This window comes from Arachis hypogaea, chromosome 15 (genome assembly GCF_003086295.3).
Source record: "Arachis hypogaea cultivar Tifrunner chromosome 15, arahy.Tifrunner.gnm2.J5K5, whole genome shotgun sequence".
Lineage (NCBI taxonomy): Eukaryota > Viridiplantae > Streptophyta > Magnoliopsida > Fabales > Fabaceae > Arachis > Arachis hypogaea.
The window spans coordinates 6,685,468-6,706,278 of record NC_092050.1 but is presented as its reverse complement, the minus strand read 5'-3'; the positions used below and the strand labels follow the sequence as shown (position 1 = coordinate 6,706,278).

The window sequence follows — 20,811 nt, the reverse complement described above, 5'->3', positions numbered from 1 at the left end:
TATACGTATCCACACTGAGACCAACCTTTGCTGTCAACACTTTGATCAACTGATATCTGATCTAAATTGAGAACCTCTTGGCAACTTTTTGCACACCATAAATTCTTCTCCAAAAATTAGGCTCACATACATTTATGTGTGTAGAGGTAAAGGAATAAAACTTTTATTATTCTCTCATGTTATTCCTCTACTCTTGGCATACATATATATAGTATGAGATTTGTTACTGATTTTAAATTTGAATCTCAATTCAAATTTGAATCATATCTTATTATTTTAAACTTGAATCTTTCAAATTTATGAATCATATCATAACTCATTTTGAAACAGAATCAGTTAGGATCTTATCCAAATTTAGGATTCAAATTTAGAAATAGAATAACTAATTATTCTCAAATCTCATTTAATATTCTCAATTATTATATTATTATTATATTCTTGGTGTTAGAAAAGAATATAATAATATTTCATTTGAATTAATATAATGATTTATTTGATCAAATTAAAATAATAATTAAATAATTCTACAACAAAGATTAGAACACTTGTTAGTGTGTGACCCCATAGGTTCAATACTAAGTGGGTAGTAAATTAGTCATACTAAATTTACTAATCAAGGTTGGCGTCTAGCAACACTCCTCAACGACCCGATAGTATGAAATAATATATTTTTACTAAGAACCTCAAAATAACAAAGTATAATTCCTTCCATTTTTCCAGCTCTTGGTTAACCCTTAGAGTATGGTTTAATTGTCAAACTCTAACGTGTTACCATTATTATAATAAACTGTGAATGACCTAAGAAACTCATTTCTTCATTCATTCAATCCCCTTGGCCAATGTTTTATTCATCTTAGTCATTATAATCATAGAGCTCAAATTCTTTACCGAGAGTTGACGGATTTTTTATTGACTAATCATTAATTCTACAAGTATTTAAATCATATCCAATATCCATTCAACTAGCACCCTAGGATATTAGGTGTCCGGAATCAAAATATAATAAATACATTGTTAATTACTATGGCAGTCGCAGGTCAAAGAAAACTCTATTACTATGTTCATCTTGAGAATATCCTATTGACAAATATACGGTAATTATAACCATTAGAAATTCTCAAAGTGAGTCAGTTCAATGGTCATATCTCTATATGCACCATCTATATATATAATTTAATAAATGAGATCTATTAATTTTCATCCAATGAAAACCATTATTAATGTCTTTTTTAATAATCCTATGACCAAGAACGCCACACCCAAATATAAATAGTGACTGCAAGGCTTCACTTTCCAATACAACAAAGCCACCTCCGTCGCGCCTTGCCCCATCAGAGGAGTTACAATTCTTTTCGAATTCAGCTTCGCAACTTTCTTCACTTTTCGCGATGATTTTAAGAGATTTTTGAGAGATTTTAATCCTTATTTGAATTTTGAGCGTTGCGATTTTGATTGAGAAAAAAGAATCGTTTGCGTTATTCAAGAGTTAGGGGAGTGCGTGTTTACACGCAATCTAAACTAAATGTCGTTTTTGTTGGATTTGGGCCAACTTGTATGAACTTATATACTAAAAAGATTTGTATGTGTAGCAGATCTCAAAATATAAACGGAAGAATCAACCTCATAAAAATAAAAATAAAAAATCGAAAATGATAATTTTTTTTAGAAAAGGATAAATAGGTCCCTGACCTTTTTTTCTGCAGACATTTGTGTCCCTAAAGATTAAAAAATACATTCATGTAACGTGGACAAATTTACTCCTCCGTTGAAGTGACTCTGTTGGATCCGACGAAAAAATCTGATGTGGCTCCCATGGCGCTGACCTGGCCGTTACGGGAGCCACGTGGCATGTAGCTTTTGAAAACAAGACATATTAGTCCTCTGACACCAAAATGATGTTGTTTCACTAAGGACCCTCCAAACACACTTTAATCCCCTTATGCAATACCCATAACACCCAATTAACCTGCTCCCTCAAAGTTCCATGAATCTTTGGAACCTTGGCAACCGATCTAATCTTATCCTTTCCCACCAGGTTGGATCCGCTAAGCAGAACCCTCATATCACTAGCGACTCCGACTTCATCCTTGGAGGTATGACCATCACCGGAATCCATCAAATTGAAGGCGGTCACGTTGACTTTCGAGGCCTCACAGGACAGTGCGGCGGCTACATCGGAGAAGGACGTCAATGCGGCGGATTGGCGGTCCAAAATAGCTGAAATTCCAAGCAATGCCGAAGAAGCGTTGTTGAGAACGAGCAACTTGTCTTATGTGACTTGGAGGTTTTCGAATAAGAAGGTGTTGGGATTGGAATTGAGGGATTCGGAAATGAGAAAAAGAAGGTCGGCGCGAATGAAAGAGGACAAAGTGAGGAGGAGCTTGTTGAGAAGTATGAGGAGGAAGGCTCTGGTTTCCGAGAGGGAGAGGAAGCTAGGGGATTGCGATGGTGTGCTTCAACGACGGCGTTGCGAGGACGATAAGGCGGAGAGCCTGTCGAAGGCGGATGTGTCGATGCGGACATGGGCGAGGCTGGCGGCGACGGTGGAAATGGTGGAGGAGGAGAAAGAGGAGCCCTTGCCGCCGAGTGTAACAGTGCTGAGCTCGGCCATCAGTGGCGGAGGATGAAACTAGTTGAGACACTAGACAACGGAAGCAGGTTTTACTATTTTAGGGGTTTGGGTTTTTCACCATAACCTAGTCAATTCTTTAACTCAGATATGGGTGTTATGGGTATTGCATAAGGGGATTAAAGTGTGTCTGAAGAGTCCTTGGTGAAACGATATCGTTTTAGTGTCGGAAGACTAATATGTATTGTTTTTAAAAGCTACATGCCATGTGGACTCTCGTAACGGTCAGATCAGTGCCACGTTAGACTTTTTCGTCAGATTTAACAGAATCACTTTAACAGAATCTCTTTTTTTTAATTGTGGTCTCAATATCTTTTGAGATCGAAAGAAGTTTAGTGTTTTTTCTAAAAAAAAAAAGAGTAACAATTTCCTACATGAAAAATGTTAGGAGACCATAAAAAATTCTGATGGTCCTTCTGATTAATCTCAGACACGCCCAATTTCATTTGAACCCTAGCAGTGGCAGCAGTGAAGTACAACGCAGTCGTACTCGCACACTCTGCTCTCTGTTCCTCTGCCTTTCTCGCTGTCTTCCGGTGGCGGTCTCTCCCTGGTCACAGTCTCTCAGTGGTCGCCTGTCGCTGGGCGCTACTGTCCGCCACTGGTCTGGTCGCTGTTCTCCCTTCACCTCTGTCCGAAGCTCTCCACCGCCACGCCTCTGCTGTGCTTTCAGCCTCAGGTTTGTTTTTTACCCCTGTAATCATGTACCCTTAGTCCCTTACACTATATATAATATTAGCAAAAATAACTATAGGGCTTTCTTTTGTGATTTACTGATTTTTAATAGCTTTTTATTTTAATTGTGGATTGTTGTTGTATTGTTCTAATTTTTTAGTGATGTTTATGCGATTAATGGATTGTTAACAAGTATTGAGGAGTAAAATGTCTTCACTTGGAGGAGGTGTTGCTGGAAATGAAGGTGATGGCAAGATTGTTAATAATCCATAAATTTGTTACTACTTTTGACTCAAACTTTTTTATTGTAATTAGTTCCAACTTCAAATTATTGTATGATGGATTATTTGTTTAGGTATAAATCGTTAATAAGCTATAAATTGTTATGCATTTTGAGCTACTATGACGTAATATAATTATGGTATTTGTACTTATTTTCTCTGGGTTATTATATTAGATTGGTGTTTATCTTTTTCCTGTTTGCCATTATAAAGTACAGCATGTATATCTATTTGAGCCTACGTTTCTACGTTACTTGCAGTAATAAGATTTTTTGTAGGCACTTATGTTTCGTGATGCATTTTTACATTTTTTCTGTTCCTGTACTAACCTTCTGTGCCTGTATAGGCACTAGTTTCTGACAACCTTGCTCAGTTGCTTGTGAGGTGCTTCTTCATCTTCGATTCTTCCAGTGGACTCCTAATCAAAATACCAATTGTGAAATTTTGATTTATTTTTTCATTTTCCGCATAGTGAAGGGAGCAATGGAAGGTGAAATTTTCTTTCATCTCATCTTCAATTTTCCTTGGGGAAAATAGAGTTTTATGTGAATTTGTTCTGAATTGGCCCTTTGTTTCTTTTTTTTTTTAATTGAATTTTTATTTTAACTTTGGGATATGAAAATTGAAGGGAGAAGCAAAGAGAAGAAGGCGGAAGAAGAGGGAGGGCATGTGCGGTGGTTTTAGGTGACATTGGACGCAGCCCAAGAATGCAATACCATCCTCTTTCACTCACCAATCAAGTTTTTTCTCTTCCCTTCTCTGTCTATTTTTCTATTTTATCCATCCAATTTTATGATTTGGTGTCATACTTCACTCCAATTTTATTTAATTTCCATAATATTGTTACCAATTTTTGTACTGAACGAATTCACCAGAACCTGAATCATCACCGCAAAAGAACTGCTCTTTAAGTTATTTTTTCAAAGTTTAGATTGCAAAAGTGTTATAAATTGGTCTGAGAATCAACCATGCTGTTTAATTGTTGTGTTATATATTTGAGATTGTACCAACATTTGTGTTTAATATGACTGCCAGTTATTTGGTGGCTAGATTCTTCATATTATGCAGTTGGTAATCTAATTTTATGAGCATGATTTTGGGTATTAATCTGGAGTTGCTCAGGTTAGCATTTCTTAACAGGGTTCCATATTTTTTAAGGTCTGCTAAGTTGTTAGCTGTTCTTGTACTATATTTCCAAGACTTAGCTGATGCTCAGACCTTGGAGTCCATGATGCTGTTTCTGTGATTAGATAAATTATGGTGTGTAAATGAATCCTTGTCCTTTAAAGCAATTAATTTATACTAAGCAATAAGTAGAGTTTGTGTACACAGCAGTTGCCTTGTGTGATTAGATATTGACTGGGTCACATTTGATAAGCTATTAAGGTATATTGATGTAGAAAGGGATAGGTAACTTAGGAGTAATTCAATTGCTTAGTCAATCTGTTTTTATCGGATTGACTCATGTATTCTATGACCTTGCATTTATACATAAATGATACATTTCGTTAGTTACATTGCATACAGAACATTGTCTTGTTCTTGACATTGCATAATTTAATTGAGAGTTAATTTAGACTCAGAAACCTCTCAAAACATACCTGGGAATCATGAAGGACCATCTCTATTGTAGTATTGTGTTGATTCCACTATTGTTCACTTCTCCTTCATAGGCACCTCTCAAACCTTCACAACCCACACCTTGAAAGATCAATCTAGCTTCTTTGCATTGACTCCTAGGAAATTGATTTTCTCGGCTATTTTTGAGAGGAAAAAGGAACAGGGAAGGAAAATGCAGTGGTTCTGAAAATGAAGTGGTTTAGAGGCAACTGGTAGGAGTTAATATGAAGTGAGGGTCTGCTATAGGAAGGGTCTAAATATATAGTAAATATCCGAAGCAAAGTAGGAGGGAAATTTGAATTCTGTTTTCTTTTTCAAGCATGTTAGATTTAATGCAGTGGCAGTGTGAAGCTTAAGCGTATTATTGTGTGATCAATCTAGGACTCTACATAGAGATAGATCCAAAAGAACCTAGGATAATATGTTATCAATACATTTAAAACAAAAGTATTTCAGCTTAAAACATATTTTTAAGTATTTCCTTTCCGCCATTTCAGTTTCATGTGTCTGCTGTTTTTCTTTTACTGACACCATCTTGATTTCAGTGTTATTTCTTTGGTTTGTCCAACTTTGATGTCCCATGCTTTTACAGTCATAGGTATATTTTCTTCCTTGGACATCCCAATAAAAAATTTTTGCCATCAAAATTATGGTTCTAAAGCAGGACTATTTTTTTGGTCTTTGTTGAGTTGTAGCCGATGGTTCCGATCATGATTAAGTTTTAGGAGTGGTTCATTTCCTTAATATTTATTATATACTGAATTGGAAAAAAATTCTAATGTTAAGGGTTGTTTGGTGATTTGATATATATAATGGAGAACCATCATATTCTGGTGTTAACTTTATCTAATTATTTATTTACTTTTTTATTTTTTGTTCTCTATTTGCAGATGGAGGGTAAATTTGCTGAAGAACTTTATGCTGAAAGCTTAGAACTTTCAAAATCAGAACTAAAATCTACTAGTGCTCATGATCAAGAAAATAAGTTACATGGTAAGGTTTAGTGTGGATGAGTTGACATGGAAACTCTATTACTAAATGCAAAAAATAGTTTGCTTTAGACTTGACTTCACTCCATGACTCATGCCATTCTATGATTTCGTATGAATTTCTTGTTTAGCCAGTGCATTGTATTATCCTAACTTCCACATCTCAATCATGGTAATGAGTGAAGGATATTGTCCGATAGGCAATGGCTTTTTTCAATAGAAGTGTCGATATCATATAAATTATTGATATTGGCTTATCTGTTTTCTATGGCATAGAAGTTATTTTGTTTGTGCATAAACTCATGGTGCTGGTGCTTTGTACTAATTATCTATTATGCTTTTAGAATGTGATGATGATGATTTTTGGGGTGATTCTGATGACAAGTTGGATAAATCATCAGATTTGGACAGAGAGTGGCAAAGGAGGCATGATGAATTCCACACGGTATTTTGACAACTTGAGTAAACTCTGCTTATTTTGTTCCTATTTTCTTAACTCTATAAAGTGATCAGCTGCCCTTTTTCATTCTCTGGCTTACTTTTAATAGACCGGGTATCGGGAAGGTCTTATAGCAGGAAAGGAAGCTTCATCTCAGGAGGGGTTCAATATTGGTTTTAAACAATCAGTCCTTGCTGGTTATAGCTGGGGTGCTGTAAGAGGTGTTACGAGGTATGCGTTCTGTTCTTTCAGAATGAGATGATTTATATTATGTGTAAAATTGAGTTCAATAATGTTTCTTCCCCATTAATTTATTTTTTAAAATATTTCTTTTGCTTATTTGGACACTGTGAAGTGCATTTGCGCATCTTCCAGATGAGTTAAAAGAGAAGCTAGTTGAAAAGCTAGAAAAACGTAATGAACTCCATGGGATGCATGAATCTGTGCATTCTGTGTCAACAGCAGATGTCCTTAGATTCTTTCATGAAGACATCAAAGCAAAAGAAGCTTTAGAACAGAGCAAAGATGTAAAGGTTAGCCCCTGGCAAACTTCACATGTTTCTCATTTGAGAAATTATCACCAACAACTTGAATCTCTGATTCATGATACACCTACCATGGACATTCATTTACCTGAGCCAAAATAGAAGGTGTTCTACCTGGTGTTTAAAGCTGTTTAGCTTAGATGATATGAGATTATTGTGATATCTTCCATGTGCATGATTGTAAAATTTATTATATGTTTCGCATAAAATAAATACAGGCAATTTAGTTCCCAAACCAGTGAATTCAATCATGATGCTTACATGAAGTCATATATGACTCCTCCTTGTTCTCTCTTCTTTTTTTGATTTTATATTGATAGTAAGCCTATTCAGATCAATTAATTAATCAGATGCTATCGAAACCTAGGTGCTGCTATAATTTTTTGCACTCATGATGGTTTCTTTATTGGCTACAAGACCTCAAAAGACTTGATCCTTTTCTTGTATTCATTTGTTACAAACGACCATTAGCTAATCCAATTTGTATTTGATGATGATAAAGATAAAGTAAAAATAAAATATATAAAGCATATAAATTAGTTATACTTCTTAATGATACAAATATTGTGAAATCAACAGCTCAGGATTCAGGAGCATAAGTGCCCATTGTTTATCAGATAACATAAAAAAACAAAAATAGAAGTGCTTCGAACACAGCTTGGGAAAGCAAACACTCAACAATATTGAATAGTTTTTGTGAACCAATTCCATACAGCTTAGCAGGAGCCACAAATTCCAGTATTTTTGTTTCACTCTCCATGTAAGAGCCATGCCTCATTCTCGTATCCTGGCAATTTGAATTGTCTCAAAGCTTCATAACCGAGTTCTTCACCGTAATAATAATCCTGCAGATTACTCCTAATCATTTCTTTTCCTGGTTGTATTACTCCTCAGCTTAAGAATGCAAGATCGAACTTCAACTTGTTTAACTTCAAAAGCATACCCAATGTAATTATTAGCTTGTAGTTGGTGAATAAGGTTTTAAATTGTGAAATCATGTGTTGTTGAAAGATGATACATTGATACCGAATAAAAAAGGCCTATTTGGTTTACCTCGGCAACAAACATCACCAGAGTGTGTGCCATCTGCCAAGGAGGAGTCATATATGATGAAGTCATATATTACTCTGATAGAGAGGCGCCCACTACTAATAGGTTTGGACTGTGTTACAAAAGGAGAGGTAAGTAGAGGTCAAGTAGAAGTGTTTTAGGAGTTGTTACGATATCCAGCTGGCTGATAGGTTGTTATAAATAGCTAGGTTATAGTTAGTTGAGGGAGGATAGTTTTTCTGTTGTGAATTCTGTTAGAGGTTGGAGAGAATCTCTCTCTCTCCGAGTTGGTAGTTCCAGCTGTGTAGAACCTTCTAGGGAGAGCTAATTGGCCATCCCGGTGTATCAATAAAGCTTGATCATTCTGCTATTGCTGGTCCTATCAACTGGTATCAGGAGCTTGAGGATCCCAACGCTAAATGGTACAATCGAGATCGAGGAAATTGGAGTCACGATTTGACACAATTGAATCGCGCATGGAGGAGATGTTCCGATCGGTGCAGGAGACGCTATAGCGCTTCGATTCCCGAATAGATGCGTTCGAAAATCGCGCACCTAATCGGAATGAGCGGGGTTCACCGGGATCGCACCTGGCAGTAGGCTCATCGGCCGGAAGCCGAGGCACGTTGGAGCAATGGCGAAAGCTGGAACTCCCGATCTTCCGCGGAGACGACGCGGTGGTTTGGGTTGAACGCATGGAGCAATTCTTCTTGCTGCGCACAGTGCCAGAGGAGGAATGGCTCACAGTCGCTACCTTTGCAATGGAAGGAAGGACATTCACGTGGTTCAGGTGGTGGGAGGACGGCGCCGGTGCTGCAGTGGCGGTTTTTCAGTGCGGCGCTGCTACGCCATTTTCAACCGGAACAGCTACAGAGCCCTTATCAAGCGCTGCTGAAGCTGAAACAGACGAACTCAGTGCAAGGCTACGTTGACCAGTTCGTGCTTCACGCGCGGCCCCTCCGTGGAATTGCGCCAGAATTGCTGATGGATCTCTTCTTGAATGGGCTGAAACCAGAGGTGGGGGAAGAATGTAAACTGTTCCCATACCAGTCAGTGGACGAGTTAATGGAACTGGCACAGAAGGTCGAAAACCACAACGCTGCCTTGCGGGGGGTATCGGGATGCGGTAAACCACTGGCTCCTAACTTCGCCGTTGCCAATTCAACTGCCACCAAAGCGGTGCACCCTGCTATAGCGTCCAACTCTGCAGCAAACAACAGTGTGGAGTCGACGACGGATCCCTTGCAACGGCGCAGATTGAGACATCTCAGCAACGAGGAATATAGAGCTAAGCGGCCAAGGGGGAATGCTTCCTCTGTGACGAACCATACACTGCAGATCACAGTTGCAAGAATAGAGAGTTCAAGCTTTTAATCATGGAGACAGACTTTGAAGCGGATTGGTTACAGCATGAGGCAGTTCCGGAAACAGGGGAACAGGGACAATTGGAGCTCAAATTCATGAGCTTGAGTGGACATCACAAGTCAATCAAAGCCTGGGCAGAGGTAAATGGCCGCCGTGTACGCGTTCTCATAGATTGTGGAGCTTCGGACAACTTCGCGACACCAGAGATTATCGCCGAGTTAGGCCTGAGAATTAACAACACCCCTAAGTTCCAGGTCAGGGTAGCGGACAGTACCAACAAAGGGGGACAGGGAAGGTGTTTGGGTGTCACGCTCCAATTCAAGGAAGTGGCAATCAAGGAAGACTTCTTCATCTTCCCAACTGACGAAGCAGAATTTGTCCTGGGACTGGCGTGGCTAGATAAGTTGGGAGACGTTCTCGCAAACTTCAGAAAATCACGCCTTCGATTTCAGAATGGGGACAGCATGGTTACATTGCAGGGGGACCCGGAGTTGTGCTATGGAGGTATGCACCTTCAATCTGCAGTTTTGTCCATTCAAGAAGGGGGAGAAGGATTTATGGTCCAGCTGTGGCCCATGACTTTGCAAGCGGCTACAGTATCGCAGGTGCCGCAGGTAATCGATTCGGTGTTAGCTTCTCATGCTAAGGTGTTTCAGACACTACCAGGGCTGCCACCACATCGTTGCCATGATCATGCCATTCCACTGATAGAAGGAGCTTCAGTTCCGAATATAAGACCTTATCGTTACCCGCACCATCAGAAAGCAGTAATTGAACTAATGGTACGAGAAATGATGGCCTCAGGGATAATTCGACCAAGCTTCAGCCCCTATGCGAGTCCGATATTGCTGGTGAAGAAAAAGGACGGCAGCTGGAGATTTTGTGTCGATTATAAGGCATTAAATGGTATTACGGTGCCGGATAAATTTCCTATTCCCATCATTGATGAGCTACTCGATGAATTGGCTGGAGCTGCAGTCTTCTCTAAGCTGGATTTAAAATCGGAGTACCACCAAATTCGGATAAGAGATCAAGACATCCACAAGACCGCCTTCCGCACTCATGAGGGCCATTATGAGTTTCTAGTCATGCCCTTCGGCTTGACCAACGCCCCTAGCTCCTTCCAAGCCTTGATGAATGACATTCTTAAGCCTCTATTGCGGAAATTTGTCTTAGTCTTTTTTGATGATATCCTCATCTACAGTCAGGATATGGATAGCCATGCCCTTCATCTCCAACAAGTTTTCCAGATTTTAGTGGAGAACCAACTGGTGTTGAATGAGAAGAAATACACGTTCGCAGTGAGCTCGGTGGAGTACTTGGGCCACATTATCTCGGCACAAGGGGTCTCGGCGGATCCTAACAAAACCACAGCGATGCTAGAGTGGCCAGTGCCTACGGACCAGCGAGCTTTACGGGGATTCTTGGGCCTTATCGGCTATTATAGGCGGTTTGTGCAAGGATATGGGGTAATCGCCAAGCCGTTAACAGAGTTGACAAAGTGAAATGCGTTTGAATGGAATGACAAGGCACAGGAGGCTTTCGAGAGATTGAAGAGGCTGATGGCATACCTACTGACTCTAGCAGTTCCGGATTTCAATCAAGACTTTGTTTTGGAAACGGATGCATCGAGTGAGGGGTTGGGTGCGGTGCTGTCCCAGCAAGGCAGGCCAATAGCATTCCTAAGCCAAGCACTATCTCCAAGGGCCCGCCAAAAATCTGCATATGAGAGGGAGTTGATGGCCATTGTCTTCGCTGTCCAAAAGTGGTGGCATTACTTGTTGGGTCGACATTTTATTGTTCTCACAGATCAGAGAAGTCTGAAGTTCCTCATGGACCAGCGACTCATGGATCCAACTTACTTGAAGTGGACCACTAAATTGTTAGGCTTGGATTTTGAGATCCGATACCGGCCAGGCCTTGAGAATAAGGCAGCAGATGCATTGTCACGGCAAATGATGGCAAGGGTGATTTCAGTAGTACATATGAACCTCTGGGAAACAGTGGAAGAGGAGGTGGCTCACGACCAAGAGCTACAAAAGATTGTGATCGCCCTGTAGCAGGGGCTGGATGACTATCCGGGGTATTCCCTACACAAGGGTCGGCTGTTTTATCAAGGGAGAGCAGTGTTGCCTGCAAATTCTTCTCAGATCCCACTTTTGCTGGTTGAGTCCCATGACAGCGGGGCGGGTGGACATTCAGGCTTCTTTCAAACCTATAAGCGGCTGGCAGCAGCGGTTCATTGGCACGGTATGAGGCAACGGATCAAGGATTATGTTGCGGGCTGCCACACTTGCCAGCAAAACAAGCATGCAGCGATGAAACCGGCGGGGATGTTGCATCCACTACCAGTTCCAGAGCGAGTTTGGGAGCACGTTACGATGGATTTTGTGGCGGCATTGCCAAAATCCAAAGGCATGGACACTATTCTAGTTGTGGTCGATCGGTTGACTAAATATGCTCACTTTATCCCCTTAGCTCATCCATTTTCAGCCAAGGAGGTGGCACTAGCCTTTATTAAAGAGGTAGTTAAACTACACGGGTTCCCCAAGTCAATCATATCGGATAGGGATAGGGTATTCATGAGTAAGTTTTGGTCCAAACTGTTCCAAGTAGCAGGGACAAAATTGAAGTACAGCACGGCATTTCATCCGCAAACCGATGGCCAAACCGAGGTGGTGAATCGCTGTTTGGAGACTTATTTGCGGTGCTTTGTGGGGGGCTACCCGAAGGAATGGTTGGAGTGGCTTCCATGGGCGGAGTTTTGGTTTAATACGTCCTACAATGCCTCAGCCCAAACAACTCCATTTCAAGCACTTTATGGGGTGCCGACACCCATTCTTTTCCGGGGAGAGACGTTTCCCTCGCATGTTGAGGAGGTGGCAGCATTGACCGCAGCCAGGGATGCGGTGTTGGCAAGGTTGAAGATGCACTTGGTGCAGGCTCAGCAGCGGATGAAACAAGCAGCGGATAGGCATCGAAGGGATGTCGAGTTCAAACCGGGTGAGTGGGTTTATTTGAAAATGCAACCTTATCGAATGCGGACACTAGCGTGGAGGGTCAATGAGAAGCTAAGCCCTCGATACTATGGACCGTTTGAAGTGGTTGAGAGGATAGGGGCAGTGGCATACAAGTTAGCCATGCCTCAAGAGTGCAGACTTCACCCAGTCTTCCATGTTAGCAAGTTGAAAAAGGCTGTCCCGCCGCAGCAGCAGGCAATGGCGGAACTTGAAACAAAATTTTGGGGGGGCCACATAGAAGATAATTGTCAAAATGCTTTTGATATAGACCTCATTTAAGATAAGCTCGTCTAATTTCATCTCTCTAGTTTGGGTGATATTGCCAAATTTAAAGCCGTTTTTTAGGGTCTCGTTCCAAAAAATTAAGGTCAAACTCATCAGATGTAATTTTTTAAACTTTTGAAGGTTGTATCTCACTTTTTTCATGATTCATTAAAGTAGAAGAACTACAAGTGTTAATATTATAAAAATTATATGTTCTCCTTATTAAATATTAACATTCCTCTTAAAAAATGCATCAATTCTTTGATTTTTTATTATTATTTTATATAAAAATTTGAATATATATCCTGTAGAATATGTAAAGAAGAAGTTAGGACAAATATTAAAATTTATAATATTTATTAAAATTTTTTTATTAATTTATACAAATACAATAATATTAATACTTATTGAATATTTTATTATTTTTTATCATATAAAGAATTAAATTAAATAAATAGTAAAATATAAAATAATATTAAATTAAATAAATAAAAAATATTTATTTTTTTATATTTGAACTTAAAAGTAAAAAGAGTGTTGCTTATTGAACTTATTGGGTACTTTAAGTCATAATAAAGTATTTAAACCAATTGAATTTATTTTTATCTTTTGAAAAAGTACTACTAATTTTTTTATAAAAAGTTTGGGGGCCATGGCCCCCCGTTGTCTGAACTAAGCTCCGCCACTGGCAGCAGGTACAGACGCTTCCACTAGGGCTGGCTGAGGATGGTGAGCTGGTGATGTAGCCATCCCAGATTGTGGCATCGCGAACTGCAGAGGATGGGGCCTTGGAGTATTTGGTGCGCTGGGTGGGCCTATCTCCTTGTGAGGACAGCTGGGAATGAGCGGCGACATTGCGGGCCACCTTTCTGGAGCTCCACCTTGAGGACAAGGTGGTTGTCCGAGGGGGGAGTATTGATAGAGAGGCGCCCACTACTAACAGGTTTGGACTGTGTTACAAAAGGAGAGGTAAGTAGAGGTCAAGTAGAAGTGTTTTAGGAATTGTTAGGATATCCAGCTGGCTGATAGGTTGTTATAAATAGCTAGGTTATAGTTAGTTGAGGGAGGATAGTTTTTCTGTTGTGAATTCTGTTAGAAGTTGGAGAGAATCTCTCCGAACTGGTAGTTCCAGCTGTGTAGAACCTTCTAGGGAGAGCTAATTGGCCATCCCGGTGTATCAATAAAGCTTGATCATTCTGCTATTGCTGGTCCTAGCACACTCCCTTTGATTCAATTTTCTAGACACATTATAAAGCCCCTCTCATATTCAATGGTAGATCTATGCTAAAAGTAAAATGCAAATTATACATTTATAATGTTAATGATGATTGTATATTGAGTGTACCATTGAGATTACCGCCCCGGGGATGTTTTACTGATTGTAAAGTTTAAGAAGCTCGTTCATCACGCCAAGCAAAATGTTAAATAATAAATACAAGTGCACTTGGGAACCCAACAGTAATAGATTCTTGATTCTAATAAATCATTTTCCACATGCTTCAAATAAAGATGTAAACATAAGGCTACTTGTTTTGGGGACAAAAAAATTAAATAGACATCAATATGTCTTGATAAAATTATTATTACAGCCACGCCTGCCTAGCTCATCAACGTTACAATTTATTCCCCTCACTCATTGGCATAAATAAGATACGAAATGGTGTTTGAATGAAAAAAGCTACCAGTCACTGACTATAGTCACAGCAAATGAAAGAATCAATACAGGTCCAAAGCAATATTACTCCCACGTTCATATATATGATTTTAAAGCATCACTCCTCCTCTTCATCTAGCAATGCAAACGAGAAGGATGCAAAAAGGCACTCAGGGTTTCCATGACGAGTAATACTCCGATACCCACTATCAGGATAATCACATTATTGTACCTGTAACATCAGAGAGCAATTGCCAGTCATTGTCGACATCAGTATCATCACTCCAAGTCTCCAACCCAAAGTAATCATCTCATTAGACACACCAATAAGAAACAAAAATTCATAAACTACATACCCCCATGCCAGAACTAGAACTTTCTCATAGAATACACTTGATAATTCTGAATGCGCAAGACTGGACACAAAGGAGGAAAACATTAGTTAATGCATCACTATAGTTTCATATACGTATATATAAATATATCTAAAGAAGATGCATAAATAGTAAATGCATCATACAAAGTTCCAACCATATAGCTTTTAGAAGTGAGCATTATTAATAGAACAAAAGCCTAAGTTACTAGTCATAAAAACAGCTACATGTTATGCTAGAGCACATTGGGTAGAGACTGCTCCAAGTACAAACTCTATGGTGTGTATAAGTTGATGCACAAAGACTTCACTGAACTCAAACTCTTCATGACCATGAGAATCATTATTTGACTCCACTTGCAAGCTCTCCTCTGTGGTTTGAAGTGCTGTATATGATTCATCCCCATGCCTCTGAAGTAACAAAACTATTCGAGTCAGAACAAAGGCAAAAGTTCCATGTGTAAAAAGAGAAGAGGCCTTATTCAAAAATAAGCATACAGCTTGGTGTTGAATCTTCAAAATAAATGGTTCAAAAGCGTCATCTGGTAGGAATGGAACAAAGATTATAAGTGTTGTTCATAGACAAAAACAGGGTTTTCAAGAGAACAAGGGTTTGGAAGCTAAACAACCTACAAATATTTCTGACCAACAAAGAGTTGGTTTTCACCCAAATCATCTGCTGGACTCAGGAACATGTAGATCATTATATGGTATAAATCAGCCTGAGAAGCAGTGCACCACTTCACAATAATAAGCAGGGAGAGATAGCCAAATAAAGCGTTGAGAAATATCATCTGGGGAATAAATTGGAACCTGAGAGTAAAATGGTGAAATAACAAAATTATATTCACTTTAAATTAATGAGCAAGTTCATGAGATAGAAAGATATTTATTAATCTGATTGCATATGCAAAGAATTGTTGAATACTTTATAGGAATTATATGTTAAAGAATACCATACGACTACCCAAAACAAATGTTCACGTTCAAATATATATTAACATACCAGACATTTACATTGTTCCGAAAGAATAGGGCATTGCAAAAATGGAACAAAAACAATGCACATCATCAAGCAAAGTTCATGGAAAATGGTAATGCCTGTCTGAAATGTTCTTAGTGTATATTAAATTTTAATGACTTTCCATCATCTATTAAACTGCAAAAATGAAATTGCTGAAAGTTGCTAATAAAGAAAAGCTTTGCAACCAAAAGAACCAGCATTTGAATACACCTCGTGATTCGTGCTTCAAATGTTCGTGATATGAAGAGTACAGAGTTATTTAAAAGATATTTTAGTTTACATTTTTAGAATATTTTATTTAATGTATTTTAATTTTGTTTATTTAATTACTAGATTGGGCCTTATGTTTATGGGCTTTAGGGTTTTCTTTGTTTTAACCTAATAAGAGGTTATAAATACCTCCTTAGCTATTGTAGTCGTAGTATAGAATTTTTAGAGGTTTTAAAACCCCTTTTTGGTTTCGTGATGAAACCATGGTGTGGACAATTGAGGTTGAGGAGTCCCTCTCTTGTTGCATCGGGGAATTGGGTAGAAGGTTGAGGAGTCCCTTCGATACAATTCCCAAACTATGGCGTTGACAAGTTAGGTTGAGGAGTCCCTTTCTTGTTGCGTCAAGAAATTGGATAGAAAGTAGAGTGATTCTCTTTGTATTCAATTTCAATCTAACCTTTTTTGTTTTTATTTCAATTTCAATGTATCTTTTCTATTCAATTTCAATTCTTGTCTTGTTTATTTCTTTTATTTCCGTATCATTTGGTATCAGAGCTCAGGTATTAGATTAATTCTTATTAATCTATATTTGTTCTTCTTTTATCATAAAAAAAAAGAGTCCAGTGTTTGTCGCGTCTTTCATTTTGTTCTTGTGTTCTTGTTTTGGTTTGCGTTTCATTATTTAAAAAAAAAAGAAGAAGAAGAATAAAGTGAAAAAAAAAAACAAAAAAAAGAAGAAAAAAACCAAAAAAAAAAAAAGAAATTATTTTTCTTATAATTATTGTCCTTTTTATATATTAATTTTTTTTCACCTACAAGATTCGAGGACGAATCTTTTTTGAAGAGGAGGAGAATGATACGTGCTTCAAATGTTCGTGATATGAAGAGTACAGAGTTATTTAGAAGATATTTTAGTTTACATTTTTAGAATATTTTATTTAATGTATTTTGATTTTGTTTATTTAATTACTAGATTGGGCCTTATGTTTATGGGCTTTAGGGTTTTCTTTGTTTTAACCTAATAAGAGGTTATAAATACCTCCTTAGCTATTGTAGTCGTAGTATAGAATTTTTAGAGGTTTTAAAACCCCTTTTTGGTTTCGTGATGAAACCATGGTGTGGACAATTGAAGTTGAGGAGTCCCTCTCTTGTTGCATCGGGGAATTGGGTAGAAGGTTGAGAAGTCCCTTCGATACAATTCCCAAACTATGGCATTGACAAGTTAGGTCCTTTCTTGTTGCGTCAAGAAATTGGATAGAAAGTAGAGTGATTCTCTTTGTATTCAATTTCAACCTAACCTTTTTTGTTTTTATTTCAATTTCAATGTATCTTTTCTATTCAATTTCAATTCTTGTCTTTGTTTATTTCTTTTATTTCCGTATCACCTCGATTAGAGAGGGTGAGGCCGGCCTCCTCCACTAACAAAGAATGTCAGCTCAATTTTTCAAAAAATAACTGGAATGATATTTAGACAAGCTAGATAGCCAAATGTTTCATTAATGCCCTGGCAATACTAGCCCTGTACAATATGGACATAGCCATATAAGCTCACCATGCATAGCATAAGACAGGTAATCAGACATTTTACATAATGATGGAGAAAATATGTTTAACTATTCTTTCAGAAAAATATGAATTTTTGTACCATTTTTTCAAAGGAAAAAGTTTCAGGTAAACTAAAAGACTACCTGGCTAGAAAGTTTCTTCTCCCTGATTATGAAATATAAAGGGCTGCAAGTAGCAAACATATTCCATGACCCCAATCACCAAACATTATGGCAAAAAGAAATGGAAATGTAACTATAGTATACACAGTGGGATTCGCTTCCTGATACTTAGCAACCCCCCCTGCAATAGCACAAAATTCAATGTGCAAAGTATTGAGATATTGCAAAATCCACCAACTCTATGATTGTTTTTAACATTCAATATCAAGTTTGATCAGTCTGTTTTGAAACTATAGAACTTCAAAAATAAAATGTATTGAATTTTAACTTCTGCATTTGAACTGTTTAGATAATATCAACTTTAAACATTCACATTCTAATAATAAATCTAATCCGATCCAGGTGTCACTATGTCTATTAGAATAAATAGACTGAGGCTTGCTACTCTTTATCATTTCAGTATTCTTCTGATGTATTTAATACAACCTAGTACGTCAATGCTATAGTTTTCAGGAGAACTGCAGGACAAATACTGATTAGAAGAAGAAGAATAGAAGTAACAGAATGAGGCTTGCTACTGAGAAGAAGAAAAAGGAAGTTTAAACTCATTCATGTATCACGACTTGCAACTATAAATGTCATTTTGTTTGTATATTGATACTCTACAGAACATGCATACTACAAACCTATGATGATCATGCAATAAATATGTTTCACTTATTTTTATATACTATCTATCCCTCCACACTCACAGGGATCACCGAACTAATGGATAATAATGCATCTTGAATCTGAAAAACCACACCAGCATATTCCATAAATCAATTTTAGTGACCCACTAACCCTATAGAAAGTATTAACTCTGGGTAGACCAAATGAGATCCATGATGGAATCACAATAACAATTTACCTGCTTTGTTGCAAAAATAGGACTCCACCCTTCAACCACAAGACATTTTTTCGTCACATCAAGGCTCAGCATGTTCAAGGTATGGTAAACAGATTTTTCCTCATGAGTTGAGAAAAATATAATCAACAGAAAGTAATCAGTAACACCAATAGAAGAAAATACTTTTTGAATAATTGGAAGATGAACACTGGCACTCAACCAAATACTTATAAAGAAAGCTTTTCCAGACAGTTATAAAAATTCATTTTTATTATGTTGCATAACACTGAACATGGTTAAGTTCAATATTTAACATACCAAAGGTTCCATTGCTCAAATTGCGATCCAGCATCTATAGTAGTCTTCAATTCTGAAAGTCTTCCTGAAACCTTACAGAAAACATTTTGAACCAATCATTTTCTTGGATATTCAGGGGAGACAACAAAGGCTACTGTTCACTACTACAAGAATATATTTTCATGTAATTTAAGCAACCAAAAACCAGCAGCAATCTGATGTCAAGGAATACTGCTAGATAACATCTCCCACTCCACCAATTAGGCAAAGACAGGCCAATCCAACCATTTCAAAAATATATTGTTCAAAGAACGAACCCCCCCTGTATTTTTTGGAGCTCAAAAATATACAGTCGAACACATAGTAAGATATATTAAAATTGATCAAATTGCAATCAATAAATATCTTAAAATAAAATTATTTCTTGTTTATTAGCCAAGTATGAATCACATGTTTTTTTTATTATTTCACCAAATTCAATGTACTCTTGAGTTGAATTAAAAAAATATTTTCATGAATAATTTTTTAGAAGAAAGATGACAATTGCCGTATCTAATTTGTACAAAATCAAAAGATTTTAAAATGAGTCTATTTATAATTATTTGATTCGATTTAAACAGATAAAAGATAAGTATCTTGATACGTGCTTCAAATATTCGTGATATGAAGAGTTCAAGAGTTATTTAGAAGATATTTTAGTTTACATTTTTAGAATATTTTATTTAATGTATTTTGATTTTGTTTATTTAATTACTAGATTGAGCCTTATGTTTATGGGCTTTAGTGTTTTCTTTGTTTTAACCTAATAAGAGGTTATAAATATCTCCTTAGCTATTGTAGTCGTAGTATAGAATTTTTAGAGGTTTGAAAACCCCTTTTTGGTTTCGTGATGAAACCATGGTGTGGACAATTGAGGTTGAGGAGTCCCTCTATTGTTACATCGGGGAATTGAATAGAAGGTTGAGGAGTCCCTTCGATTCAATTTCCAAACTATGGCGTTGACAAGTTAGATTGAGGAGTCCCTTTCTTGTTGCGTCAAGAAATTGGGTAGAAAGTAGAGTGATTCTCTTTGTACTCAATTTCAACTTATCTTTTTTGTTCCTATTTTAATTTCAATGTATCTTTTTATTCAGTTGAATCCTTATTTTTTTATTTATCTTTTATTTCCGTATCATTTGGTATCAGAGCTCAGGTATTAGATTAATTCTTATTAATCTATATTTGTTCTTCTTTTATCATAAAAAAAAAGAGTCCAGTGTTTGTCACGTCTTTCATTTTGTTCTTGTGTTCTTGTTTTCGTTTGCGTTTCATTATTTAAAAAAAAAAAGAAGAAGAAGAATAAAGTGAAAAAAAAAACAAAAAAAAAGAAGAAAAAAACAAAAAAAAAAGAAATTATCTTCCTTATAATTATTGTCCTTTTCATATATTATTTTTTTCACCTACAAGATTCGAGGACGAATCTTTTTTGAAGAGGAGGAGAATGATACGTGCTTCAAATGTTCGTGATATGAAGAGTTCAAGAGTTATTTAGAAGATATTTTAGTTTACATTTTTAGAATATTTTATTTAATGTATTTTAATTTTGTTTATTTAATTACTAGATTGGGCCTTATGTTTATGGGCTTTAGTGTTTTCTTTGTTTTAACCTAATAAGAGGTTATAAATATCTCCTTAGCTATTGTAGTCGTAGTATAGAATTTTTAGAGGTTTGAAAACCCCTTTTTGGTTTCGTGATGAAACCATGGTGTGGACAATTGAGGTTGAGGAGTCCCTCTCTTGTTACATCGGGGAATTGAATAGAAGGTTGAGGAATCCCTTCG

At 37.3% G+C, this 20,811-nt stretch overlaps 1 protein-coding gene and 1 long non-coding RNA gene across 10 annotated transcripts; one reads left to right on the top strand and one right to left on the bottom strand.

Moving 5' to 3' along the window:
• The first annotated feature begins 2,837 nt into the window (after positions 1–2,837).
• Positions 2,838–7,448, top strand: LOC112748258 (uncharacterized). 7 transcript variants are annotated; one of them, XM_072217584.1, is made up of 9 exons: positions 2,838–3,308; positions 3,932–4,075; positions 4,214–4,325; positions 4,744–4,845; positions 5,751–5,803; positions 6,096–6,198; positions 6,539–6,639; positions 6,743–6,864; positions 6,989–7,448. In XM_072217584.1, the coding sequence occupies exons 6-9, from the start codon at positions 6,096–6,098 to the stop codon at positions 7,278–7,280; spliced, it is 618 nt and encodes a 205-aa protein (XP_072073685.1). In that variant the 5' UTR covers positions 2,838–3,308; positions 3,932–4,075; positions 4,214–4,325; positions 4,744–4,845; positions 5,751–5,803; the 3' UTR covers positions 7,281–7,448. The 7 variants fall into 7 exon arrangements, with proteins under 7 accessions (XP_072073685.1, XP_072073686.1, XP_072073683.1 ...); XM_072217585.1 differs by lacking the exon at positions 4,744–4,845; XM_072217582.1 differs by lacking the exon at positions 5,751–5,803.
• Positions 7,449–14,387: 6,939 nt separating this feature from the next.
• Positions 14,388–19,340, bottom strand: LOC112748254 (uncharacterized). 3 transcript variants are annotated; one of them, XR_011872775.1, is made up of 8 exons: positions 19,013–19,340; positions 18,716–18,814; positions 17,827–17,986; positions 15,534–15,717; positions 15,403–15,446; positions 15,133–15,315; positions 14,888–14,947; positions 14,388–14,763 (listed from the first exon to the last, which is right to left on the bottom strand). It is a non-coding gene; the product is annotated as an uncharacterized lncRNA (long non-coding RNA). The 3 variants fall into 3 exon arrangements; XR_011872774.1 differs by having other exon boundaries at positions 14,389–14,763; positions 18,716–19,340; XR_011872776.1 differs by lacking the exons at positions 17,827–17,986; positions 18,716–18,814; positions 19,013–19,340 and adding an exon at positions 15,911–17,818.
• Between the last annotated feature and the right edge of the window lie 1,471 nt (positions 19,341–20,811).

Excerpts from the sequence above, each read along its gene's own strand:
- LOC112748258 (XM_025796468.3), top strand. The coding sequence starts at position 4,293 with ATGCAATACCATCCTCTTTCACTCACCAATCAA. Across the intron at positions 6,640-6,742 it reads GGCATGATGAATTCCACACG|ACCGGGTATCGGGAAGGTCT; the intron begins GTATTTTGACAA and ends TACTTTTAATAG. Across the intron at positions 6,865-6,988 it reads GCTGTAAGAGGTGTTACGAG|TGCATTTGCGCATCTTCCAG; the intron begins GTATGCGTTCTG and ends GACACTGTGAAG.